The sequence below is a fragment of the Haematobia irritans genome, chromosome 3, assembly GCF_050003625.1.
Source record: "Haematobia irritans isolate KBUSLIRL chromosome 3, ASM5000362v1, whole genome shotgun sequence".
Classification (NCBI taxonomy): Eukaryota; Metazoa; Arthropoda; class Insecta; order Diptera; family Muscidae; genus Haematobia; species Haematobia irritans.
This window is the reverse complement of record NC_134399.1, coordinates 220,567,065-220,592,278: the sequence shown is the minus strand read 5'-3', so window position 1 is coordinate 220,592,278 and position 25,214 is coordinate 220,567,065. Positions and strand designations below refer to the sequence as shown.

The window sequence follows — 25,214 nt, the reverse complement described above, 5'->3', positions numbered from 1 at the left end:
CCATGACATTTACTTTTTGAAGATAATTTCATTTAAATGTTGACCGCGGCTGCGTCTTAGGTGGTCCATTCGGAAAGTCCAATTTTGGGCAACTTTTTCGAGCATTTCGGCCGGAATAGCCCGAATTTCTTCGGAAATGTTGTCTTCCAAAGCTGGAATAGTTGCTGGCTTATTTCTGTAGACTTTAGACTTGACGTAGCCCCACAAAAAATAGTCTAAAGGCGTCAAATCGCATGATCTTGGTGGCCAACTTACCGGTCCATTTCTTGAGATGAATTGTTCTCCGAAGTTTTCCCTCAAAATGGCCATAGAATCGCGAGCTGTGTGGCATGTAGCGCCATCTTGTTGAAACCACATGTCAACCAAGTTCAGTTCTTCCATTTTTGGCAACAAAAAGTTTGTTAGCATCGAACGATAGCGATCGCCATTCACCGTAACGTTGCGTCCAACAGCATCTTTGAAAAAATACGGTCCAATGATTCCACCAGCGTACAAACCACACCAAACAGTGCATTTTTCGGGATGCATGGGCAGTTCTTGAACGGCTTCTGGTTGCTCTTCACTCCAAATGCGGCAATTTTGCTTATTTACGTAGCCATTCAACCAGAAATGAGCCTCATCGCTGAACAAAATTTGTCGATAAAAAAGCGGATTTTCTGCCACTGATTTTGGTAATAAAATTCAATGATTTGCAAGCGTTGCTCGTTAGTAAGTCTATTCATGATGAAATGTCAAAGCATACTGAGCATCTTTCTCTTTGACACCATGTCTGAAATCCCACGTGATCTGTCAAATACTAATGCATGAAAATCCTAACCTCAAAAGAATCACCCTTTATCTTTATTTTTTTTTTGTCGAGTGTTAAACAAACGTATATGTCAAAAGTAAAAACATTGTTGAAATTAATGAATTCTCAGTCCACAAATTTGAAAAATATTAATTTTTGATAATCAACGCATTCTCACACAAACGAAATGAACTTTCAAAAATACAGAAACCCAAATTGATTCGAATTCGAGTGGCTGCCTTTATATCGAGTGGGTATTCATTCGATATATAGAAACATGGTATTAACTGTGGCTTTCGATAGTACCGTGCAAGCGTTTGGCTTGCATGGTGAAAGTTTCAAGAATGCAGTGTAAAGTTAAGGACTAACTAAAAATCCTATCATTTTGATTCTAAGTGATTTCTTTTATCATAATTTTATATTTTTCATAATTTTGTAACCAAAATTGAGAAATTACCTTAAGAGACTGCAATTTTTTTTACTAATTTTGATCCTTTAAATAAATTGAAAAAAATTTGATTACACTAACTAAGCAAATGTATTTTTATTTGAATTTTTATTTTTAATTTTTATAATTACAGATTTTTAAATATGAGTTTCTTTTTAGATGTATTATTTTCCATTGTGTTACTTTTATCGTCATTGAATATTTTTAATCTTCTGTGTTTTGTTTGTTCATTACTTTAGTTCCATGTACTTGTTTTTTAATTATTTATTTTTGTTTTTGGGCTTTTTCCTTTCAAAGAAAGTATATGTGTATGCATGTGTATGTTGTGTATTTTTTTTTTTTGGTTTGTTTTCATTAAGTTTTTTTTTTGTTTATTTAATATTAAATCTTATATGACCCTTTGAAAAATGTATTTTCTATATGTGTCCGTCTAGTCTGCGGGTGTGAAAGAGACAGATTGAAATGAGTGTGGTACGTATGGATGTTATGCTTTTCGCTATCGTAGGAGTGTTTTCATATGAACTGCAATATCGAAAATCTAAAGTTGTCGTCGTCACTGTCAGTGCCATAATGAAATAATCCCAAAGGTAGTAGTGATGTTTCATTTCGAAATCCGAAAATATATCAACAAAAAATCATAGAATAGCCGAAATTTTCATTACAGTAAGATAATTATAAAATAAGTTGTAATTAAGTAAAATGAATGTGTCATATAATGATCTCGAAGTAGGTATAGTATATTTAACACGGAATACTACAATATGGCCTAGTTTCGGCGAAGTAGATACAGTCACCCACAGAATATACAAATTTGATAATTTTTACATAACCTTTTTTTTAATAATAACAAATAGAATTGTACATATAGTTTTTAATTGTGCAATATGTAATATTATAGATTTAATTTTCCTTTGGGATTTCCATGTAGCAAAATATCATACATACAAACACTAGAAACTTATTTAGGAAAATGTAAATAAATAAGCATAAATTTAATACATGATTTAGGTAATATTTTATAATATGTGAGTGAAATGCTTCAAACACGAGACTGGAAACAAACATAAGTTACAACAGTTATCAAATAATATATAGTATCGCATATTTGTAAATATTGAGAAAAATTAAAGGAACATTCTAAAACCTAATATAAGAATTAAAAACAAAAAAATATTGTATATATTGCTAAATAAAATTAAATAATATATTTACGTGATAAAAATTATCTCTCAATAATTTCAGTTTCTCAAAATAAAAAAAAACAAAAGAATTGATTTTATTTAGTGTATGCATATAATATGTATGTAGAAAACAATTAGAAACTTTTAGGTTCGCATTTATATGTAAAAACAAACAAATAAATAAAGTACAAGACTATAAATGCAAATTGTAAAAAAATCAAAGCTGAGCTATATGTTTTGAAGTTTTTGTTTTCCTCAATTGTATTTTATTTATTTTCAAACGGAAAGTTTGATCTGGTTACACTTGTGTGTATTCCTATATAGCATGTATATACTTATATTAATATGGCTAACTGGATCATTGTGTTAAGGCTATGAGAGCAACAACATCTTCTAATGGAACAATGCAGAAATGATTGAATAAAGAATGACAGGCTATTCCGGGAGGAGGTACGTGAAATTACTGGTAATGTTTTTTTCTGCGTTTTATACAGACAGTATAGAAAATAAAAAAATCTCTTTGCAAAATACTTGCATCTTTTTTTCTTAAGATGGAAAAGTTTCTGCAAAACGTTTACTTGCGCATTCAAAAAAAAGTGTTTACTTGTAAATTTCTTTAATGATGTTTCCATTTGAAAACTAAATATAAAAAAGTGATTTAATATAAAAAAAGGAGATACGGTTTTATTAAATTTCTTTAACCAAACTGAAGAACAAATTCATTTCAAACAAAAATCCATTTACAAATCACAGCAAGCCATACACAACATAAAAAATATGTATTTATAGATTGCTAAATGGTACTAACGTGGGACATTTTTCTAATTTATTTTAAAGTTTCTCTTATAGTTTAAGCTTAAAAAAATTGGAAATACTATTCCGAATTTAATCAATTTGTGAAAATGTATATTAGCTTTTGAAAACAATTATATAAAATATTCCAAACTATATTCTATAGAACAATATCGTTCGAGAAAAGTTTGCACTGCAATAAAGTTTAATGACTTTATACAAGTTCAATATAGAACAATTTTATTCTAAACATAAAGTCCGAAAAAAGTTTGCACAGCGGTTTATATCATCATGCGCATATTAATGTATTAACTAACACTTTTTATATATTCGATTCGAGAGAAAGTATATATACTTTCGCAATTTTGGATTAAAGTAATCAAGACGTCTTTGAGAATAGAATCTTATACCGAAAAATCCATTAGCTTTGTAAAGATCGAATAGCTTAAATTTCAGAATAATGTGGATCAGATAGTCGAATACGAGGTGAAAATAATTAAAAGTACTGTACTGTAGAGGCATATACATATATAAAAATATATGTGTGTATAAATTGATATTTTCCACTTATCATGCCGATATGCCAAATAACATTTTTCATATTTCATAGTGTGATAAATCAACGAAATGACTATGAGGGAGATGTTAATTACTTCTTTTTCTCCTTGGTGGTATTCATTGAGTTCAATTATTTCTCTATATATTTGTGTAAAAATAAATAAAAAAAGTAACTTTACATTTGCAATTATTGAAAGGAAAAACTTGGACCAAGAAGCCCGACAAATTAATATACATTGAAAATAATTCATTTTTGAGCCCCAAAAATGTTTTAAATTCTAGTAAACACATACATTTTAAAATAACGACTAAATGTATTCATTTTTCAATAAGCTAAACAAAATTCAACTGCAGTTCTTTTGATGCTACTATTGTGTTTTGTCATGGTAACACAATAAATGGATTAATTCATGTGTGCGTTCTACTTTGTTTCCCCTTTTTACGTGAGGTTGTTGATTCGTCGTAGCTTAATGGGTTTGATAAATAGGAAATTGTTGCGTTATTTTATCTTTGAACAAATGAATGAAAATCATCACTATTACAAATACTTTGTGTGTTATTGTAAATTAACACTTTGTGGTCATCGCCATAAGAACCGCGGTGGAAATTAAATCAAGATGCGAGATGGATTCGGGGCGGAGATGCAAATGGAAATTTGAATTTTGTTATTGTATGAGTGGGTGATTTTTGTTGTAGTTTGTATTTTTTTTTTACTTGTATCGGCTCCTATTACCCCTCTTAGCTTAATTATTTTTTGTTCCTTTTTTATATAAATTTTTTTAGTTTTTTTCTTAATTTTGTTTTTATAAGAATTTTTTATGCATATATAAAATATGTTTATATTTGTTGGTTTTGTTTTAAATTACTTTTATTTTTAGAAATTAAAGTCCTTAAATACGTTTTGTTTTATAAAGTTGTAGTGTATGATGTTTTTATTATTATAATTAAATATTATTATTAATAAATGGTTTTTGGTTTTTTGTAAGACTTATTAAATTAATTATTCATTGTGGTTTTTGTTGTTGACGTGATTTTTGTTTTATCATTATTTTTCTAGGATGTTTCTCATTTCATTCTCGACTTAAATAAACTTGCTGTGGTTTTGTAAATGCCTCATCTTTTTATTTTTTACTGTTCTTTCTGCTCTAATTTGGTTCTGTGTATATGAGAATGTAGGTTTATAGTAAGTTCTTGCTGGCTAAAGGGAACTCAAGTATAAAAAGACAATTTGCTTATATGAATTAAAAAAACAGAAAACAAAAAATTTACGCATTCATACACATACTAATAATACATATATGTACATATGTATAACACTACTGTAGCCTTATATTCTTAGGAAAATGATGAATATATATATTTAGGCTTTAAACAGACATATAAGAGGAGACACATCGCAGGATCTATTTTGTACTTGACGTGAAAAGTTTTCACAAGATAGAATAAACAATTATACCTTTCTTAAGGAAGTTTCTGTGAGATATGAAAACTTCAAATTCTCACGTGAGATACAGAATAGACCTCTTTATGTTAAAAACGAAAAAAAGATTCTGTAACGAATTACTAAAAAAGTGATACTTGCATTTTTCTTAATAGAGACATGTTATGTTTTTATGGCGGCGGGGGCAATGAAAAATTTCCTTTACTTCTTTCTGGGTGCAAAATAGTTTTGCGCGTATTTTTTACTTTTGTGTATATTTTTCTGTCTGTGTGGGATTTCATTTTATATGTTCAAATATCCTTTCTTTAAATGTCCTATAGTCCTACATAATACGACTTTCGAATGTGCATGCCCTTTTTTATTAATGGATGTTTTCTCATCCATTTTTTAATCATCTTACCACACTTTTTAGGTTTTTTTGCAATGTAAGTTCAATTGTATATATATAAATATATTGTATGTGTGTGTGTGGTTGTGTGTCGCGTATGTATGAAGTTGTACGTAAAGTTGTGTGTAAATTAATGTGCGTGTAAATTGCGCGTGTTGTTTTCTTGTTTTTGTTACATTGTTCAATTAAATTAAAATTTGAATGTGGAAAAATTGTTGAGGATATTGTTGATTTTGCTTCTCTTGATCAATAAAATGGAGGGGTTTTTGTGTCCTCATAGAAGTGAACAAATGTGAATTTTCATTCTGGACTACTCGAAACCTTATTTTTCCACGATTTTAAAATGCGCCAAAAAATTAATCGTATTCCTTAATGAGATTGCGTTATTCCCAAACAGTACAAGACATATAAAAAAGTAGCAATGATCACGTATAAAGAAAATAGCCGTTCTTCTGCATTTTTTAGGACGCCTGGAGTAGTTGCGCACCCTCGTTTTTTGTTTTGTTTTCGTAAATGTATAAGTAAATGCGTTTCTTTCAACAATATCCTCAGAATTAATTTTACCATCATTACACGGCATTTTTGTTGGTATTACATTAAACTATATATGTATAGTAGTAAACAGTATTTTCTTTTTGTTGTAGGCTGTTGATTTTGTTGTGATTTGTTGTTGGATTTCCTTAAAACATAATGTGTTGTGTTTTTTGTTTTTCTCTTATGGATTGTTGATGTTATGCTTAATTCCACACACGCAAAAAGGAATCCCATGAACCCGTTGCTACTGCCATTCCATTTTCAGTCACACCCAGACACGAGACCCGGTTATCGTGGCCAGCCAATATACCAGAACGTTCGGCTTTCATTGTGTCCCAAACATTGCAATTAAAGTCATCGTAGCCAGCTAACAGCAAGCGACCACTCTTTGAGAATGCCACCGACGTAATGCCGCAGATGATATTGTCATGCGAATACATGGCTAATTCTTGATCAGCTCGTATATCAAAGAGACGACAGGTGGCATCGTCCGAACCTGTGGCGAATGCCTGACCGTTGGGGAAGAACGTCACTGCGTTTATATCTGATTCGTGGCCAGGGAATGTTTGTTTACATACGCCCTCTCGTATATCCCAAAGTTTTGCCGAAGCATCACAAGCACCAGAAACAAATGTTTGACAACCAGGCGCAAGTGAGAGAGCCATAACATCACCAGTATGGCCCAAGAACGATGTAACTTGTTGGCCAGTTTCAATGTCCCATAGACCACAGGTCATATCACCCGAGCTGGTTACAATTTGATTGTCGTCCAAAAAACGGCAGCATGACAAATAGCCACCATGTCCGGGTAATTCGCGGGATACACGCACATTTCCCTCGCGGGTTTTTAAATTGTATATTGAACACATATTATCTAGACCACCACAGGCAACATAACTGCCCGAGGGCGCGTATGCACACGTCATGACCCAAGACGAGCGCAACGGTATAGCATGGACTTTATTTGTGGTATGCGAGTCCCAAACTATCAATTTGCCATCTTGAGATGCTGATACTAGGTTGCGTGAATCGTTGCCCCAATGCATGGCATAGATTTTCGCCAAATGTCCCCTCAATGTTCGTCTTGTGCGCATCTGTATACGACCAATGGGTTCCAAAGACGCTGCTGCCTGCACCAAACTTGTGTCGCAGGCAGCCTTACGGGCATCACGTATGGCATTTTTAAGGGATTCGGCTTCTTGTCTCAAACTGTCCAACTCGTTCATCTTTGTAGACTTTTGCTAATTGTTATTTGTTAGATGGATGTGGTGGACTTTATATAAAAAATTTAGTGGATGACTCTGCTTTATTACTTTTCTGGCTGTTGCGATTGGAACTTTGTTTTTTATGTCGGTTGCACTACTACTACTGACTGCTGCTTACTTGGTGATGATGATGGTGAAAATCTCTATATCTTTTATAGGTGGTGGTTGGGAAGGCCGCAGATTGTGAGATTGAGTTGAGTGTGGTGATGATGATGATGACGATGAACACGACGGGCGGACAGGCAAAGGGTGGCGAATGAGAAGAAAAAAAAGTTACGAAAAGTTGTGGGGTGTTAGTTTTAACAAATTCACTTGACAATTTTCATCAATACCATAAAAAACACACACATTTCCATGATGTACATAATTTACTTACCTAGATTTGTTTTCACTACCCTAGTTTCCAACAAGATCCAATCCACAAGTTAGTGTAACCAAATTTCTTGCTAATTTTTCCTGAATAATTCTTTTTTTTTTAATTAATTGCCTGGGAGTTCTCCTCTTCTTCGCCTAGTCGTTTTTCTCCTGTTGAAAAAACGCTGCTGTATATGATTCTCCTTTTTTTCTGGTGCTTCGTTCGACGTTGACGTCCTCCTCCTCCCTTCACTTTACTTCTCCAACCCAAATTTCTTTTATTCTCTTTACACTTTTGCCTGCCTATTTAAGTGTATGTATATGTATATTTTTTTCTATTGCCTTCCTATGGTTGTTCTACGGTTCGAGAGTTCGATCGTACTTTTAGTAGTAATACAAGGGATGAGATTTATACATTTTTATTTTATGAAAAACAACGTATTAATAGCGATTTTTGCATGTTGTATGTAAACTTTCAATTATTTCTAGTTTGGTGTAACTGATATACAAATATTTTAATTTTTTTCTAATTTATTACAACAGTAAGCACGTACAATTTAGAATTTTCCTCAGTACACTGGTACACCAAAATTGCAATTTGCAACCACCAATGAAAACTTGATTAATAATACAACGAAAGTACAATAAAACTCGACGAAACGATTGAACGAAGGAGAATGCAAGAAAGAGACAGATAGAGCTCACAATTTATTGACGGAAATTCTTCTATATATAGTGGTTACATTCGCACCAAAATATATACAGTGCTGGCACGAACTATTCATACACTTTATATGCCACATTATTGCATCCATCTTTAGCATTTATATTTTGTAGTTAAACGCAATATTCTCATTTAGCGTTTAGTATTTTCTACATTGTAATTTTTATTGTAGCATTTTCATCTGATTTTATTAACAAAATTTAATAAATCCCGTTACTTTATTAATTAAAAAAAAAAGATAATTTTTCAAATATTTGACGCTGGTACAACATCATTACTAGGAGAATAAAAATAGTGAATTTTGTAGCGATTGTTAATAGAGAATTTAAAAATGTACAAATCTAAAAGAAATATTTGAAATTGGTTCTTATATTTATATATTTGAAAGGTCCTTATAGGCCGCGCTTAATTGTTTAAAAATTGAAGCATAGTGAAATGCCCTAACAAACCTTTAATTTAGAAACATGGCGTGGTACAACTTCTCAATAGCGACGACACTTGCTCGACGCAATTTATTTATCTTATAAAGATATAAACATACACAGAAAAAAATATCACCAGAATATTTCCAATTAAAAAGTTAATTGAAGTTGAATGTTTTTTCAATTAATAAATTAATTGATACAATTAACTTTTTAATCAAGGTAGAAACATTAGGTTAATTAAGTCAATGATTGAAAATTTTAAAATTTTTAATTAAAAAATTAATTGATAGAATTAACTTTTTAATCAAATTCAGAAGACGAAGTCAGTTAAAAAAAGTGATGAACATTTCTTAATCAAAATAAAAATTCTAAGCCAATTCAGAAAGTAGTTGAAAATAGTTACCTTTTTAAATAAAAAATTAATTGGGGTTTGCATTCAAAATCAATAAAATTTTTAATTGAATCAATTAAAAAAATAATTGAAAATTGCTAATGACATCAATTAATTTTTTAATCAAGGATTTTTTCTATGCCCAATTAAAACTGTGATTGAAACTATCATTTTCGTGATTGAAGACATTTCAATTAAAAAATTAATTGGATCAATTAATTTCGTGATTGAATCAGAAAAATATTTTTTTGTGTGTACTAAAATGTGCCGTCAAATTAAAAAAAAATATGGCAGCGTAATTATCGCGTTTAATACAAATTCGTTGCCTAAAGCTTGTTCAATAGTAATATATCTCAATTTCCAAAAAGTCTTTCTGTTTTGTGATTGGTATGAATCATTTTAATTTTTAAAAAATTTAACGCATTGGTTTTGTAATATTGGAATATTTTTTGGAACAAATCTACTTTAGCAATAGTTGTTAAAAACAAACAAAAATGTTTTTGAGTTTAGGAGAAGAAATTTAAAGCAAAAATGTTAAGTAAAAAATTTGTCGGAAAAGCCTAGTTTTTCGAAATATCGACATATAAAAATCTGTATATTCTTTAATATATTTGTTAATTTTCATTAAATGAATGAAATTGCGTTTTTTGCGTAATACTACATTTTAAAGAGAAAATATTAAGTAAACATTTTGTCGGAAGAGCGTAGTTTTCGAGACACCGACCCTTGAAAATTGACCGGTCTTCGGCCGGGACTTTCTCCAATGGACAGAGTCCAAAGTGGACTAACGCGATCCCAAACTGGATAGGTGGCGGACCTTGGCCGCGGTTTAAGACTTGCTCATATAGACAGAGTCTAAAGTGGGCTAACGCGAACCCAAAGTGGACAGGTGGCCGGCTTCGGTCGGGTTTTGAGACTTTCTTCTGTGAACAGAGTCCAAAGTGGGCTAACGCGAACCCAGGACCTCTCCGTGTCCAGGTTATTCTAAATATATTACTTTTAGGATGATTATATGCGATTGATACCAAATCCAATATATGTGATAATGAAAACTTTAGGGGCCCGTAACTCTGAAAATAGGTCTTTCCCACAAAAAGAGATATATTACGTTTCGTGTTTAGAATCGAAAAGTCTACACGCTAGCCAAAAGTTAGACCAATCGGACCACTTGTACTAAAGTAGATTTAAGCCGAGGATGACACAAAATCCGCAAAAAGGAGAAAGCTATGTTAAACTATATAAGCATTTTTTATAGATATTCTCTGAAAATCCAAGCACATCAATCCTATACCTCATTCACATTATACTTCATTCACATTAGGCTCGAAATCTATTAAAAGTTGATTTGAAATCCCTTATTTATAAGGCAAATGACAGTTGAAATCTAGTTAAAGTGGATTTTGGAAGTGTAATGTGAATGAGGTATTACACTTCCAAAATCCACTTTAACTAGATTTTAACTGTCATTTGCCTTATAAAAAAGGGATTTCATATCCCCTTTTAGTAGATTTCGAGCTTAATATGAATGAGGTATTAAATTGTTCACTTCTTTTTTAAGGAATATCACTTTGGAAATTGAATGTAGTGGGTACTCAATACAGGTTTGATTTATTTCATTCGTCATACGACACACTCACCAGCCTTTTGATGCATTATCATTTGGAATCCCATTGGAATCAAATAATTTTCAAAAAAAATTAAATAATGTAGATTACTTGTCACTTCAATATTAATATACGTAAACTTTTAGCATACACTGTTGGGATACAAGAAAGGGATGATTGGAGAATAGTAAGTGTGAATCAGAGAGGAGTCGAAACCCAGATTTTGAGAACAAAGAGATATCTAAACATTTCTGAGAGCACTATAATTTGTAGCTCCCCTTTGTGGAGACAACAAATAAGCCGACAATGTGTAAACTAATTATGTTTGCCGTTCGTGCACGACGCCGTCGAACAATTTTTCTTCGCCTTGGATTTAATCTATATATGTACATATATAAATTTTCCCCGACATTGAATTCATATTTTTCACTTTATTTTTGCTTTCTTTCACACGCACTTACGTTTTGTGTTTTTCTTTTCACAATTTTGTGCGAAATGTTCGTTTTTCTATGGAAAGTTTTTATAATTTTTGTGCAAATCTTTCTGCATCACTGTTTAAAAAAATATTTTTCTGCAACAATTTCAATTACACTCCACCGCAAAGCTTGACAGTTCTTCTCTTTAGCCAACACCCTTCTTGACATATAGTAACAGCCCCGTATTTCTGTATCGGAGCGCTATTAAATATGTTATTTTTAAGTTCTTCTGTCAAAGCCATTTTGAACAAGACACAACTTTTCTCTCTTTTAGCGTGATAACAAACGTCAATTTATAGATGGCACTGAAAGTCCATCTATAAATTGACGTAAATAAATTGTGTGTTTTTTAAACAAATTCTTACTACTTTCTGCGAAAAATACATGTTTTAGTGTGCACATGTTTGAAATTAAAAAACGTTACAATTTAATTCTCCTTCTAATTTAGAAAATTGGTTTTGTAAACGTGAAAGTAAAATATCTCTGGTAGTTATTCAAAGTTCCATTTCATCTCCATCGATACTATAGACTCTGAAATGAAATTATAACATCGCCAGCTGTGATGGGAAATGTACCAAAAATTTTTAGAATTTTGTTATCACCATTGTGTGAAACAATACCACCGAAAACGTTGGTTCTTGAGGAATTCCATTATTGAGGGGTTTAATGGTAGGAGAAATGAAATTGTTTAGAAGTATGTTTTTGCAAAGATTTTCTCTAGAGATAGGTCGGAGACCATCAACAGATGACTGGTTCTATTTTGATTTTGGTGTAAGTACGATTGTTAAGATCAGCCACCACCAAAATGGTGGAATGGCGCCGTAGTTTAGGTTAGGTTAGGTTATGTGGCAGCCCGATGTACCAGGCTCACTTAGACTATTCAGTCCATTGTGATACCACAGTGGTGAACTTCTCTCTTATCACTGAGTGCTGGCCGATTCCATGTTAAGCTCAATGACAAGGGACCTCCTTTTTATAGCCGAGTCCGAACGGCGTTCCACATTCCAGTGAAACCACTTAGAGAAGCTTTGAAACCCTCAGAAATGTCACCAGCATTACTGAGTTGGGATAATCCACCGCTGAAAAACTTTTTGGTGTTCGGTCGTAGCAGGAATCGAACCCACGACCTTGTGTATGCAAGGCGGGCATGCTAACCATTGCACCACGGTGGAATTTACTTCGGCAATAAAATATGAGTACTGTATTTTGCATTCAACCCTGTCATGTAATGTTAGATACTTTTTATATGTTTTGAAAAAGGTCCTGTAATTCCACCAGCAGGAATATTTTGAATTTGTAGTGCATTTAAAATGAGGCCTAGAAGTGACTGCTGTAATAAATTTACTACAAAAGTATTGAAAAATCTTGTTTTTGTATTTTTACGCTGTATTATTGGACTTAGTATATACAGCCCAGAAAAAGCCATCATTAGATTCCTTCGGTATTATAGTTATTGCCAGGCATTTATACTGCTTTGTTATCATTTATACCTTGCAACATTCGATATCTAGAGCCAATAATTGATTATATTTCGGTTACGTATGGTATGAAAATTATACCACCTGAGCAATAATTTGTTACAAAATGTTGTCATCATAAACTATTGATGTCGAATTAATACCTAAATGGTAACAACCGATGGTAATTCATCCAAGACCTGGCAGTCTTAATTACTTTTCTATCAGTGCATAATTACTAGATTTCAAGTGTAAACAGCTTATTACAAATATATTTCGTCAGCACGTCAAAATGGCATTTGTTCTTACCTTTGTAGAACTAAAATTCCTATTATATAAATGACCCTACCACCATTAAATCATGCGCCTTATTATTAATCTCTGACGCACATTCAGCATTGACGCATCGGGTGAGGTATTTTCAAACCAATTTCAATGTCTTTCTATTGATGAAATCAATGTTAACAAGTATACTACAGCAATGTCTTGAAGATAAAAAACTTTTAGTTTCGAGTAATATGAATATATATGTATATATGTATGTACATCAAAAATTTTATTTAAAGTACAAAATTTTCGGTTCTAATCAGACATCATGCTTGTTGCTGGGTCAGTTTATATCGAGAATTGTTTAAAATCTAATATCCAAAATTGTATACGTTAACATATCAAAAGCAGTCGGTTGTATGTGCTTCTCAGGATAAAGTAATCACACAGAAACGGAATAATTATTTTCTGAATATATCTGATACGAACTATCTGAAATAGAAATACAAAAAATTAAACTTTTTCTAATAATAAGGAAATTTGCACATAGATCTCTCTTATAAACAAACAAAAAATAATAAACAAAAAACCAAAAATATTTTCTAAAAAAGGAAATTTTTAGTAAATGTAGGCAAAAAAAAAGATAAACATGTAAATAAGTAGAGAGCTATGTTTTATTTTTCGTCTTTACTACATATCTATGATCAAATCATCATTATATGACGAACCAGTATTATAATTTGACGTTTTTGGCAAATTCACCACATCACGTCTGAAAGATGATAAATTATGAATAAATCTGAAATATAGATTTTGTATTAAATTTTCGCCCTCTTTGCATTTCAAAGTTTACATACTTTTCCTTATTTTTGACGGAAACATTGCGTTCAATTCCATTCATCAAATCGTCGAACCATTGGGCCATTATTTGTTGTTTATCTAATGGTTGTGCGCGTAGAATATTCTCTTTAAGAGATCTAAAAAAATATATATATATGTATATATTAACCTCGTATCATATATATAGAATTTTAACATACCTAAAATAGTCTTCATAAAGGAGGATCAACACTAGCAACGGTCTTGACATAGACCATTGGTTTTTGCAATCTTCAGCCATGACATTATTAAGTAATGTCGACATCATGTTTTGCAGTAATTCGGAATTCATTTTAACAACCTAAAATAAAAATGCAGACATCGTGAATTATTTTTGGTTACATCAATTTAAATTCTATGTTGAATCGCTGCACCATCTTTTCTTTAACGAAATTTGATTGAAAATCAAAGAATTAAAAGAAAATGTTTTGGACCTATGGAGTAAACTACCAAATTTAAAAAAAGAAATTATACCAATAGTCGATCAAATTTAAAAAATCTCTTTTTGAAGCATCTGATATGTTTTCCTTCGAACCAAATTTTATTGAGGATATCAAATTCTATCAATCTATCACACACTAACTGTGGCACCCATACTCGTTCATTCAAAATGCTAATTAACCCTCTAATGCCCCAATTTTTTTGTCAAGACTCTTGAACAGTTTTTATTAAGTTTTCTTTTTATTTTATCCATTTTTCTAATATTAAGGTGTGTTTTACTAAAAGCTTCCCGAGGGTTAGAGGGTTAATTTGATTCTCTCATTTTAATTTAAATAATGGACCATTAGGTTTCGTGCATAAGGCATTATCATATATAGATTTTTTCAAATGCCGATACGACGAAAGTGTTCATCTCGCCTGAAAAATCAGACACATAAATCGGGTGCGATGGGAGTTCCCTTCCTTAATGAAATATCAAAAAATATTTCAATTTTTTTTTCTCGAATTTTTGGAAATATGTAATATATTTTGGAACCAATATAGGGGCAAAAGTTTACAATATATTACCTCAAGAAACCTTGCATTTTCTGGTGTTAAGCTTCGTAATTTCTTATTTGGGAATGTAGACACTGAAATATAAAAATGTATTAAAAATTTTTTAACAGTATGTTTCTTTAAATTTTTTAACTCACTTTTCAATTGCAATTGCTTAAATATGAATGATATTATGCTATCCAATATGGCACAGCATGTTATGTAGATGGTCGAATCTAAAAAATATTGCGTACATACAAATATTTGTTGAGTATTTACTATGTGTGTATTTTTATCATACCTAAAGCTGTAAAGCCTTTAGATAAACTCTCTAGAATGTACACAAATGCACCAGGTTCTATGCCAGCCAAAAAACTTATATGATCTTGTGATAAACAGTTCAACAAATTGAAGTAGGATGAAGCCAATTTCGGATATTCCTATAGATATTGTATATTAAGTTATTTAAACAATTACAGCTTCTGAAAACATGAAGAGAACTTACCAGCAAATCGTTTTGTTGTATAGACATAATCATTTTAGCAGCAATTCTGAGAACGTTATCCAATGTATCATCGCCATATAATTTGAAGACTCCGAAATTTACATAATTACCCCCCAAAGCATTTTTTAAAATTGTAAAACATACGGAGATACCTTTTATTCGCATTGGATACTGTTGATCACGTGGTACATCTAAATGTAAGATGCGATTTCCATATATACAAATAAGTTTTGAAGCCTCTCTAAACAATAGAATTCCCATAGGACTGGAAACATTGCCCTGCAATCGCTGAGTACGACAATGTACTAATTCGGCAAATAACTTGAGAACAGGAGTTGTAACGGCAGGATCATGGGCCCATAACTCCACGGCTCGTATAAGCATGGGCAAATAATCAGAATAATAACTGAAAAAGAGATAGTGATTTATTCGCAATCTAACGCACACCAAACACAAATTTTACTTACAGCCAATCAAAGAGCATAGTATATGGAACTCTTGACGTTAATGGCTGGGCCAAGCCTCTTAAATCTCTGGCTAAACCAATTATAGCCTTCTTAGCTTCTTCATTGGGGAAACTATTGGCATCCATTAGAACAGGGGCAAGAGATTCGAATTGATCTAATTTTCAATATAAAATTCACAATATAGCAAAGGATAAAAACCCCTAACGGAATAGCTTACTTGTCAGCGGATTTAGAAAGCTGTAGAATCGTTCCTCATCTTCGCCCAAATCGAACATTAACAGACGTCCTAAGGATGTATAAAACATGGTGCGGCATCTCATTTCCGTTAGGGAAGAATTTGTGCCCAAAAAAGGAAAGTGCTCACTCTGAAATATAGTACATAATTTTGTTGAGAAACAATTCAGTGTTATTAAGGCATTTGTTTTATTCTGATACGAAGTATATTTAAGTTCAAGCTAGTAATGACAGCTAATAATATTTTCTTTATTAACAATCCTCCAAAAGTGTTGCCTCTGAGATTATTTAACCCTTTCACTACCGATGTCCACTTAGAAGGACATTCGAAAAAGACACTAATTCTATTTCCCCACTTAGTTTCGATTTATTCAATTCAATTTCAATTTCCATTTATTTCGTAATACAAAGCCAATGAAGCCAAATAATAAATGTATTATGTGACTAAAGCCTAAGTAAAGATACATAAAATAACAAGTGTGTAAATTTAAAATTGTATAACAATTGTTTACATGAGTAACTCATAAAAGGGCTCCCCCCGCCAAGTAAGTATAATGTAAGGGAATACGAATTCGAAAGACAAACTAACAGGCAGGGTCCAGCTATTAGCACCAAAAATATAGAGCATTATAGAATATCAATGTCAACTTCAAATTGATGCTCCCGAAAAAACGATACATTTTTAAACGAAAAGCATTATTCGAATGGGAGAAAATTCTCAAATCAAGAGGCAACATGTTCCAGATACGAGCGACTCGCACATGAAACGACGTTTCATATAAAGAACAAGAGATACAAGGACTCACAATCTGAGGATTTCTCGTCGAGCGAGAGAATCGAAAAGAGTCACATAGAGTGCTAGGTACCCCACTTCGAATAACTTTATATAAGAATAGCAGATTGGTACACTTGACATAATGAGCAATCGATACACCAAGGAACCTCCCCACAAATTCTGAAACATGGTCTCTTCCTCTTAGACAAATCTGACAATAGTATTTCAATCGCTAAAAATGGGTAGCAGCCACTCCCAAAAAATCTGCAGACCGTATCGTATAGCAGGCAACAATAACGCATGTGCAAGTCTGTATCTAATCCAAGGACTAAATTGCATGAATAAATTCGACGCAAGGAAGAATATAATTTATTTTGAACCAACTCAATATGAGGAACAAAACTCAAATTTTGGTCAATTAGAATACCCAAACACTTAATCTGGCTAACAAATTCAAACCTATACATCCCCAAACGGACATCAATCACATCACTATCACCGCCAAACAGTAATGCTTTCGTCTTTAGCGGGTTTATAACAAAAGAATTATCACCTGACCATTGTGCGACTCTACTCAAACAATAATTAATGTTGCTTTCGAAAACATCAGAAAATTCGCGACGAGAGTTAAAGAGAAGAAAAACATCATCAGCATATATAAATAAAGAGCAAGCACAACCACTTAAATATTCCCCCTAATCATCCATGTATAAAAGAAAAAGCAGCGGGCCAAGGATCGAGCCCTGGGGAACACCCGAATTTAATGGCAAAATACAAGAAGTTCTGTTATTCAAATCCACAAACTGAGTCCTTCCACTCAAATATGAAAGAATAAATTTACGCGCGGTCATAGAAAAATTAAATCTGAGGCATAGCTTTTTAATCATAGTTAGAAAAGAAATAGAATTAAACCCTTCGTCAAATCAATAGAGACCAGAGCACAGATATTGGCGGCGTTGATATTCTCTCGGATGGAGTCAGTGTGGTGTAATAGTAAAGATGGGATGCTATGGCCCTTACGAAAACCATATTGAATACTCAAAATCCTGTTTCCAAACTTAAAAATCAACTGATCCTTAATCAAATGCTCACAAATTTTCGATAAGACCGGGAGAATAGAAATAGGTCGTAGGTCATCCGGTCCGTTGACCACCTTAAACTTGGGATTTGGCACTACACGAGCCATTTTCCAACCAGAAGGAAATACAGAGGTAGTCAAAACTGAGTTAAAAAGATCCAATATCTGATATGTTGGGAGAGATATTATCGACTCCAACCGATCTAGACTTTATCTACAGAATAGCCGCTGAAACATCTTCTACGCCTACATAGTTAAAAGAAAACCCGTCTTCAGGAAAAGAAAAACTATTGAAATCGAATGTTTCCTCATAGTCCGTAGGAGCACAATTAACAAAAAAATTGTTCACTTCATCCATCCTCGTCGAAAGAAACACCATCACCTCCAACGCATCCTGCTCCCCGAAGAACTTTCCATAGACCGTCGGTACTGAGACCATTAAACCGCCTGAAATAATACTTCCTCTTCTCTTTCCTCATAACAGATTTTGCCTTGTTCCGAGTCTTGTCAGCCTGAAAAGCAGAATAAGCTAGATCTCTCAATGACCTATATAACCTTTTGAACCTTCAACAATAGGAACAAAAGCAAATAGATATGCAATAAGAGAAGATACTGGGCTACATTTAACATTAACATCCGCAGAGACGAAAATTTGCGAACAATCAATGGAAATCAAATAATTTTGCATCCCGACTACTTCCATATTTTTATAATCTTAAAACTCAACATATGCGATTACCTCAGAGTGATCAAAATCAAACGACGCATCTGATCAGACACAACCTTTTCCAAATTCGGAGTGACAAGCATAAAATCTATTAATGACGTTGTACCATGTACGACATTATAATGCGTGGGCTTCGAATTGTGCGAAACAGACATAGATAGCCGATGGCAAGCAAAACGGACTGAGTCTCTACAATTAGCATTAAACATATTGCAATTGAAATCGCCAAGAGCAATAATGTAGAATAATTCAAAAAAAGTTTACGATGAAACATAACACAAAATAAAAAGATAACATATCACCAGGAGGTGGCAACGACGACGCACAAAACCCTGGACCAGATAAAAGCTCTAAGAAGAGTTTCGCATTTACCCAGAATTGAACTTTTAAAAATTATTTTGTGTCTAAGAGCGGAAGACACATATATCCCGACGCCACCACCTCTACTGCCGACAAGGTCATTCCGATAAAATTCAAATCCATAAATACGGAGAGAACGCGTAGAAACAATAGGTTTAAGCCAAGTCTCGGATAAGACGACTACATGCAACCCAGATCCACCAATAATAGACTTAAGTTCATCAAATTTAGTCATATTGGCCGAAGGCCGAATGCTCTGGCAGTTAAAATGTGCAACATTAAGCCCATGCTTATTTCTCGATGTTATTTTAAAGTAGAGGTTTAATCTAAATAAGCTATAAATATTTTCCATATTGGAGAGCACTACAATACATTTTAATAAACTTCTTTAACAATAAACGAAAAATATGAAATGTTGAGAAAATTTTTCTACTGTATGTCTCTAGTAAATTGACATTTATACAAAAACTATAGCTCATACTTTTTCAGGTTCTTTTCTTGTATTTCTTCTCACACTTTGAAAGATATTATAGGTCAAATAACGCTTTTTTTCGAAAGGCCATTTGGTCACAATTCAAGAATCAAGTTCTCAGAACAAGCTCATATAGCTCTTGAAGTAATTGAGGTAGGATCTCAAAATGACAATTTTTGTTTTACATCTTGTTAGTACTAGTAAAAAACAGAAGAAAAATTAAAGTTTTTAACATTAGGTTTATTTTGGTAGTGAAAGGGTTAATAAGAAAGTTCCATGTGAAGGAGAAAGCCAAATAGGCCTCTAAAAATATTTGACTAGAAAATCATAATCGGCTATTGTTGGCTCAAAGTGAACAATATATTTGTGTAACGCACCATAAATCGTTATAATGATACTAGTAGCTTTATTTTACAAGAAACACTACAATACATTATATAATGGTCCACTTACCGTATGATGGGTGAGCATAAACTGTACTTCCTCCAATTTGGCCAATTTCCTCACTGAATTAAAATGTACAGAAAGATCTGATAGTAGCATCAAAGTTTTTGTAATAATTTGTTCCGAGTGACCCCAGAATTTCAGATTAGTTATTCTGGAAAAACAATAGATTATACTATCCATACATGCATACATAAAAACCTAACTGTGAATGATAGATACATTTTACGATTGATAAAACTCAATAGCATTTGCTCATCACTGATACCGAAAACTTCATTCAAACGCTTGTACACATTGGGTTTTTGGTTCTGTTCACTGATATGCATTTTGCGAACTTGATCTAGAAAACTAAGAATTGCCAATTCCAATTTCTCGCAGCCTGCCTGTGGTAAACGAGCATCGGTTAATCTCATCAATTGGAATACCCTTATAACCAATTCAGCATCCATTGTATCAAGGTCGTCATTTGAATTTACGGTTAGTCTTCCAACTATAGCCGAACCAATAATGTAGACTAACCATGTTAGTTGAAGTTCGTGTATCGTAATGGACATAGGATCGGCATTAGGTGTTTGCAAGAGACTTTCATATTCGCTTGCTTTCTGGTCGAAATGACGCACCAGTAATGAGCATGTTTTATCATATTCGCAGCGTTCTATAACGGAAAGTTGTTCCAACTGTTGCAAAACCATGCATAAATCATCCAATGGGTCTTCCATATGATCATTCACTATAGCAGGTACAGCATTTAAACGTGATTCGACATAGGCTTTTGTAACTTCCGGTGTATAGGTACCCAACAAATGCGGTTCCGGAGATTTCACATAAGGAACTGAAGCAACCATTCTTTGCCATAAAGAAAGCAAATAGTGTACACTATTAGGTGCAAACTGCCACATCTGTAAGTAAATTATTCCTAAGTATTTGCAGAGAAGAATTTAGCAATAATCCTTGATAATAAATACCTGCAACGATTCGACCGTAAATTTTGCTATTAGAGCCAAAGCCTCTGGATAACATGGAACAGCGATCAATTCCCCCAATTGATAATTTGATTTTAATCGGGCCAATAAACGGCAAAATTCGTGATAATTATCAGGATCCCGTAAACCCTGGTACAAGAATTTTGTATTTTAATTGCAAATACATTTTATTTTTTTTTTATTAATTTGATACTTACATGTAAATTTACCAATATATTTTTAACGCCTTCTACAAGGTGAGTAAGGAATTTTGTTCTCTCTGAATTGTTGAACAGTGAACGTCTTACAGATGTCATCTATAAGTTTTAAAAAGCAAACAAAATCGAACTTATTTGATTCCATAATATAAAATGCATAAATTTGAAAAAACAATGTCGATGTGCAAAATGTTTCTAGTAATAAAGAATCATCACGGATCGTTCTGTTCTGGTACCCCTTTTATTAATTTTATATAAAAATGAGATCACTGATTGCGAAGACAGAGTTGTGTAGCCCAGTTTTGTTTACGTCGTACATATCATTACATTTTATTTATCAGTTTTTATTCAGTAATACTAATCCTTAATGACCAAAACCATTTGTATTACAAATTTATAATAATCTGAATAAATCTTAATTTCAATATAACTAGAAATTATATAAGATAAACTAGAAGTATAATCTAATGATATAATCATAATTGGCTCCCCAACCATAGGTAATGAAAATATGAAAACCCCTTTAGCAATTATATACCAGCAACTCTACAAATCAGAAAAGTGTCTGAATACTAGTGGACTAAATGTGGATGTACAGCAGTGCTTTCTTGCTCACATCGAAATTTAGAATTTTACTGAGATGGACAAACCATAGCTGAAAAACTTGGTGTTCGGTCGAAACTGGACTTGAATCAACGACCCTATATATTCAACAATTTTAAGCTTAATAAAAACTTATTCAACGCTGATTTTTTTGTTTTTCTCCAATGAATTTATAAGAAGCTTTTTATTCTTGATGTTTCACAAAATATCAAATGGCTCTTTTAATACGAGTGATCGCAAAGTACTTTCAAAATTTTGTGGTACATTTCCCATCACAGTTTACTGTTATTTGAGAGTCTAAGTTAGCGGCATTAGTCATACCACCGCTCCAAGTTATTAAATTCAAGGCTTGTTAGAGTATCTTTACTATGCCTCTAAATATTTTGAAACAATTAAATGTACCCTTATTAGTTACTAGAAATGGACTTAATGTTTACTTCACAAAAAGTTATTATGAGGGGACACGTAAAAATCATTTTACGCAGTTTTACCAATAAAGTTTAATTTTCTTAATTTCAAATTAATGTGTATTTTAAAGATTTTCGAAACTCTGCGATTAAACCCGTATTTTTAGTATAAAGGTGGGTACTATGTTCAGTTTTCGAGCCGAAAACCGCCTTTTTCCACCGGTTACCTTTTTTGATTGATTGATTTATTTATTTATTTAGCAATAAGCTATTATATGCAATACATTAACTTAATAAGTACAAATTGAAATTTCTAACATCTTTCTTTTACATATGTAATCATTTTCGTTTGAATACAAAAATAAGTAGGCATTTGCGAGTAGTAATCAATTCCTAATTATCAGTTAATTTTTTTTGTTGCTTTTTTATATACATATGTCAAATTGTTTTTGTAACGTAGTCTACATATTGTAGTTCCCAACGCTGTTTAACCTAAGATATATACTTAGTATTAAGGTGCAACTATATGTCAAGTTTATGCAGTCCTAGTTAGTTTTTATTAAATAAAAAACAAAAATTAGAAATCAAATATAAAATAACTCAAACATATAAGTTCGAGGATTAAAAATTGTTAACATAGAAATATATATTATTTAAATATTAAATTTTTAGTTGCAAATAATTAAACTTATTGGTTAATAACCTACGTTAGTAGGCATTTGAGAGTAGTAATCAATTCCTAAATTTTTATATTTATATATCAAATGGTTTTTGTAACGTAGTCTACATATAGTAGTAAGATATATACTTAGTAATAAGGTGTAATAATGTCAAGTTTTTGCAGTCCTTGATTGTAGTCCTAATTATTTTTATAATTTCTTTTTTAAGTAAATTTAATGTAATTCCTTATTTGAGTATCCCTGTAACCGTATATGGCCATTTCGGCTTGGTTGTAAAATGAGTTAAATAAAAAAAAAAATGTTCTCATTTTTCAATTCTTGAGGCATTCCATTAAAAATGTTTTTGATCGATTTAATTTGAAAGCACGAAATAGTACACAATCAATACTTTTCCTTCCAAGTTTTGGCAGGAGTTTATGAAAATATAATCGCCCTCATATGTATTTTTGCATTTTTAATTTAGAGATAGAAATACGAGGTTTCATACCTACATTTAATTTTTTGACATACTAACCTGTACAAGACATGATAGAGAATAGCTAGCCAAGCCATTTGGCAATATCTGATACAGATCGAAAAATAATTTCAGAGTATTCGAATCTAGAAAAGCAGGCCGCCATGATGTTGGTAATTGGACACTATTCATATCATCTGATGATTCATCTGTGGAACTTCCAATAAAATCAAAACTCAAACAGTTCTTCGTTAAACGCAATACATGAGAAATCAAACTAGAGAAATAGAAAAATAGTAATAGTCATGGACATAAAAAAATATAAATATATTCAATAGTTTCCTCGTACTTAACATATGCTTGCTGGGATTCATCCATAAAATTTATTGTTTTACTATTATCGCGAGCTGTTACTAGAAGATTGCACGATAGCAGAAATATATCATACAATTGCTGATCCCGGAATGAAGTGGCAATTTTTCGATTTTTCGAAAATGATATATTCGCATCCACTTCCACAATTGAGTTCATTTCCAATACAAGTTGTGAAAGAATTTGTACACCAAATGTACAATGATCCACAGATCCCTGTAATACCAAAAGCTTATTTCGGAACAATTTACTGTATAATCTTTATCTAACCTGTAAAAATGTTTTCACATCTTCTAGCAACGTTTGGAACACCAGTTCATTTTTGTAGGTATCAAGCCATCCATATTTTGTAATTTTAGCCAATAGCGTAACCAACGCCTGCACAACAAAGTGCTGTAAGTTCGGTCTGTTTGCCAAATAATTAAGGACATAGCTCCTAAAAGAGGAAACATGTTATAGTATTGCCAGTTTACATAAAAAACTTTGGAATTGCACCTTATATCAATACGTTGCTCCAAATTAAGACCCTGTATTAATTTTGTTAGTGTTGTGGCAGCAAGCAACTGAGCATAGCTAGAATCTGCCCGATCCAAGAGCATCTGACATTTAGGTAATGCATCTTGGCTGCTTACAAATTGCACCAAAGTTTTCTCAGCATTGGATCGTAAAACCGAGTCAGTGGCTTCGTATAACTGTTTACATAAAATTTCTAGCTGTTGGATTTCCTACAGTATAACAATATAAGAAGAAAACAAAAGACATTACAAGATACATCCATTACACTGTGTATGTGCACCATAACCTCCAAAACAATAATAAGACCGACCGGTGCGGGTTAATTATCCTTTTGACCGCAATGGTGATATTTTACATTTCATGTATTTTGTTCATTACAAGTATAATATTCAAAAATAGCTTACCATTTTCTGGTTTATTTTGTTTTTAAGACGCAAGAAGTTACTACTCCTTCCACAAGCGCACAAATATTTATTCGCATACAAGTGATGCTCTATGTGAATAATTTCTGAACTTAAACAATATAAAATGTAATATACATAAAACTATTTGATTAAACAATAAAATCTTATTAATTCTTCTTATTACAAACAATTTTGCGAAGCTTAGAATGCAATTTCGCAAACTCTTCTTTTTCTTCTCTCTACCAAAGATGTAAAAAATTGTAGTATTTCGCATGGTACATTAGTAAGGTTTGCAGTACAAGCACAGCTGACTTTGACGATAAAAACAAAGACTGATAGGGAATAGCCCCCCTGCCAACATTGTTTGAATTTGGGGACTCTTTTGAGAATCCCCACTACGTCGAAAACAATCATATACGACATCAAAAACTCGTCGGAAAAGCGCCGTCACTATTGAGAAGTTGTACCACGCCAAGTTACTACAAAAATGTTTCGCATGAGTGCAATTATTAGGTGCCTTTATAGATCAATTTAGAACGACGCCAATAAGGGACCCTCCAAACAATCAGAAAAAGCGCATTTTAAGA

The 25,214-nt window shown here is 32.4% G+C and overlaps 2 protein-coding genes across 7 annotated transcripts; both read right to left on the bottom strand.

Annotated features, from left to right (window-relative positions):
* Positions 1-1,301: 1,301 nt before the first annotated feature.
* On the bottom strand, positions 1,302-11,518 carry Gbeta13F (guanine nucleotide-binding protein subunit beta-1). Of its 3 annotated transcripts, none has more exons than XM_075303045.1 (3): positions 11,350-11,518; positions 7,771-7,919; positions 1,302-7,543 (listed from the first exon to the last, which is right to left on the bottom strand). In XM_075303045.1, exon 3 carries the CDS (start codon positions 7,353-7,355, stop codon positions 6,333-6,335), a length of 1,023 nt encoding a protein of 340 aa, XP_075159160.1. In that variant the 5' UTR covers positions 7,356-7,543; positions 7,771-7,919; positions 11,350-11,518; the 3' UTR covers positions 1,302-6,332. The 3 variants fall into 3 exon arrangements, with proteins under 3 accessions (XP_075159160.1, XP_075159159.1, XP_075159158.1); XM_075303044.1 differs by having other exon boundaries at positions 11,354-11,518; XM_075303043.1 differs by lacking the exon at positions 11,350-11,518 and having other exon boundaries at positions 7,771-8,365.
* Positions 11,519-13,326: 1,808 nt separating this feature from the next.
* Ranbp16 (Ran-binding protein 16) lies at positions 13,327-24,869 on the bottom strand. Of its 4 annotated transcripts, XM_075303041.1 has the most exons (19): positions 24,628-24,869; positions 24,203-24,432; positions 23,978-24,143; positions 23,685-23,923; positions 23,396-23,612; positions 21,192-21,290; positions 20,977-21,123; positions 20,231-20,910; positions 20,018-20,162; positions 16,136-16,283; positions 15,919-16,072; positions 15,452-15,857; positions 15,248-15,386; positions 15,105-15,182; positions 14,980-15,041; positions 14,133-14,272; positions 13,950-14,069; positions 13,821-13,891; positions 13,327-13,584 (listed from the first exon to the last, which is right to left on the bottom strand). In XM_075303041.1, exons 1-19 carry the CDS (start codon positions 24,628-24,630, stop codon positions 13,535-13,537), a joined length of 3,294 nt encoding a protein of 1,097 aa, XP_075159156.1. In that variant the 5' UTR covers positions 24,631-24,869; the 3' UTR covers positions 13,327-13,534. The 4 variants fall into 4 exon arrangements, with proteins under 4 accessions (XP_075159156.1, XP_075159154.1, XP_075159155.1 ...); XM_075303039.1 differs by having other exon boundaries at positions 13,784-13,891; positions 14,980-15,182; XM_075303040.1 differs by having other exon boundaries at positions 13,787-13,891; positions 14,980-15,182.
* Positions 24,870-25,214: the final 345 nt, after the last annotated feature.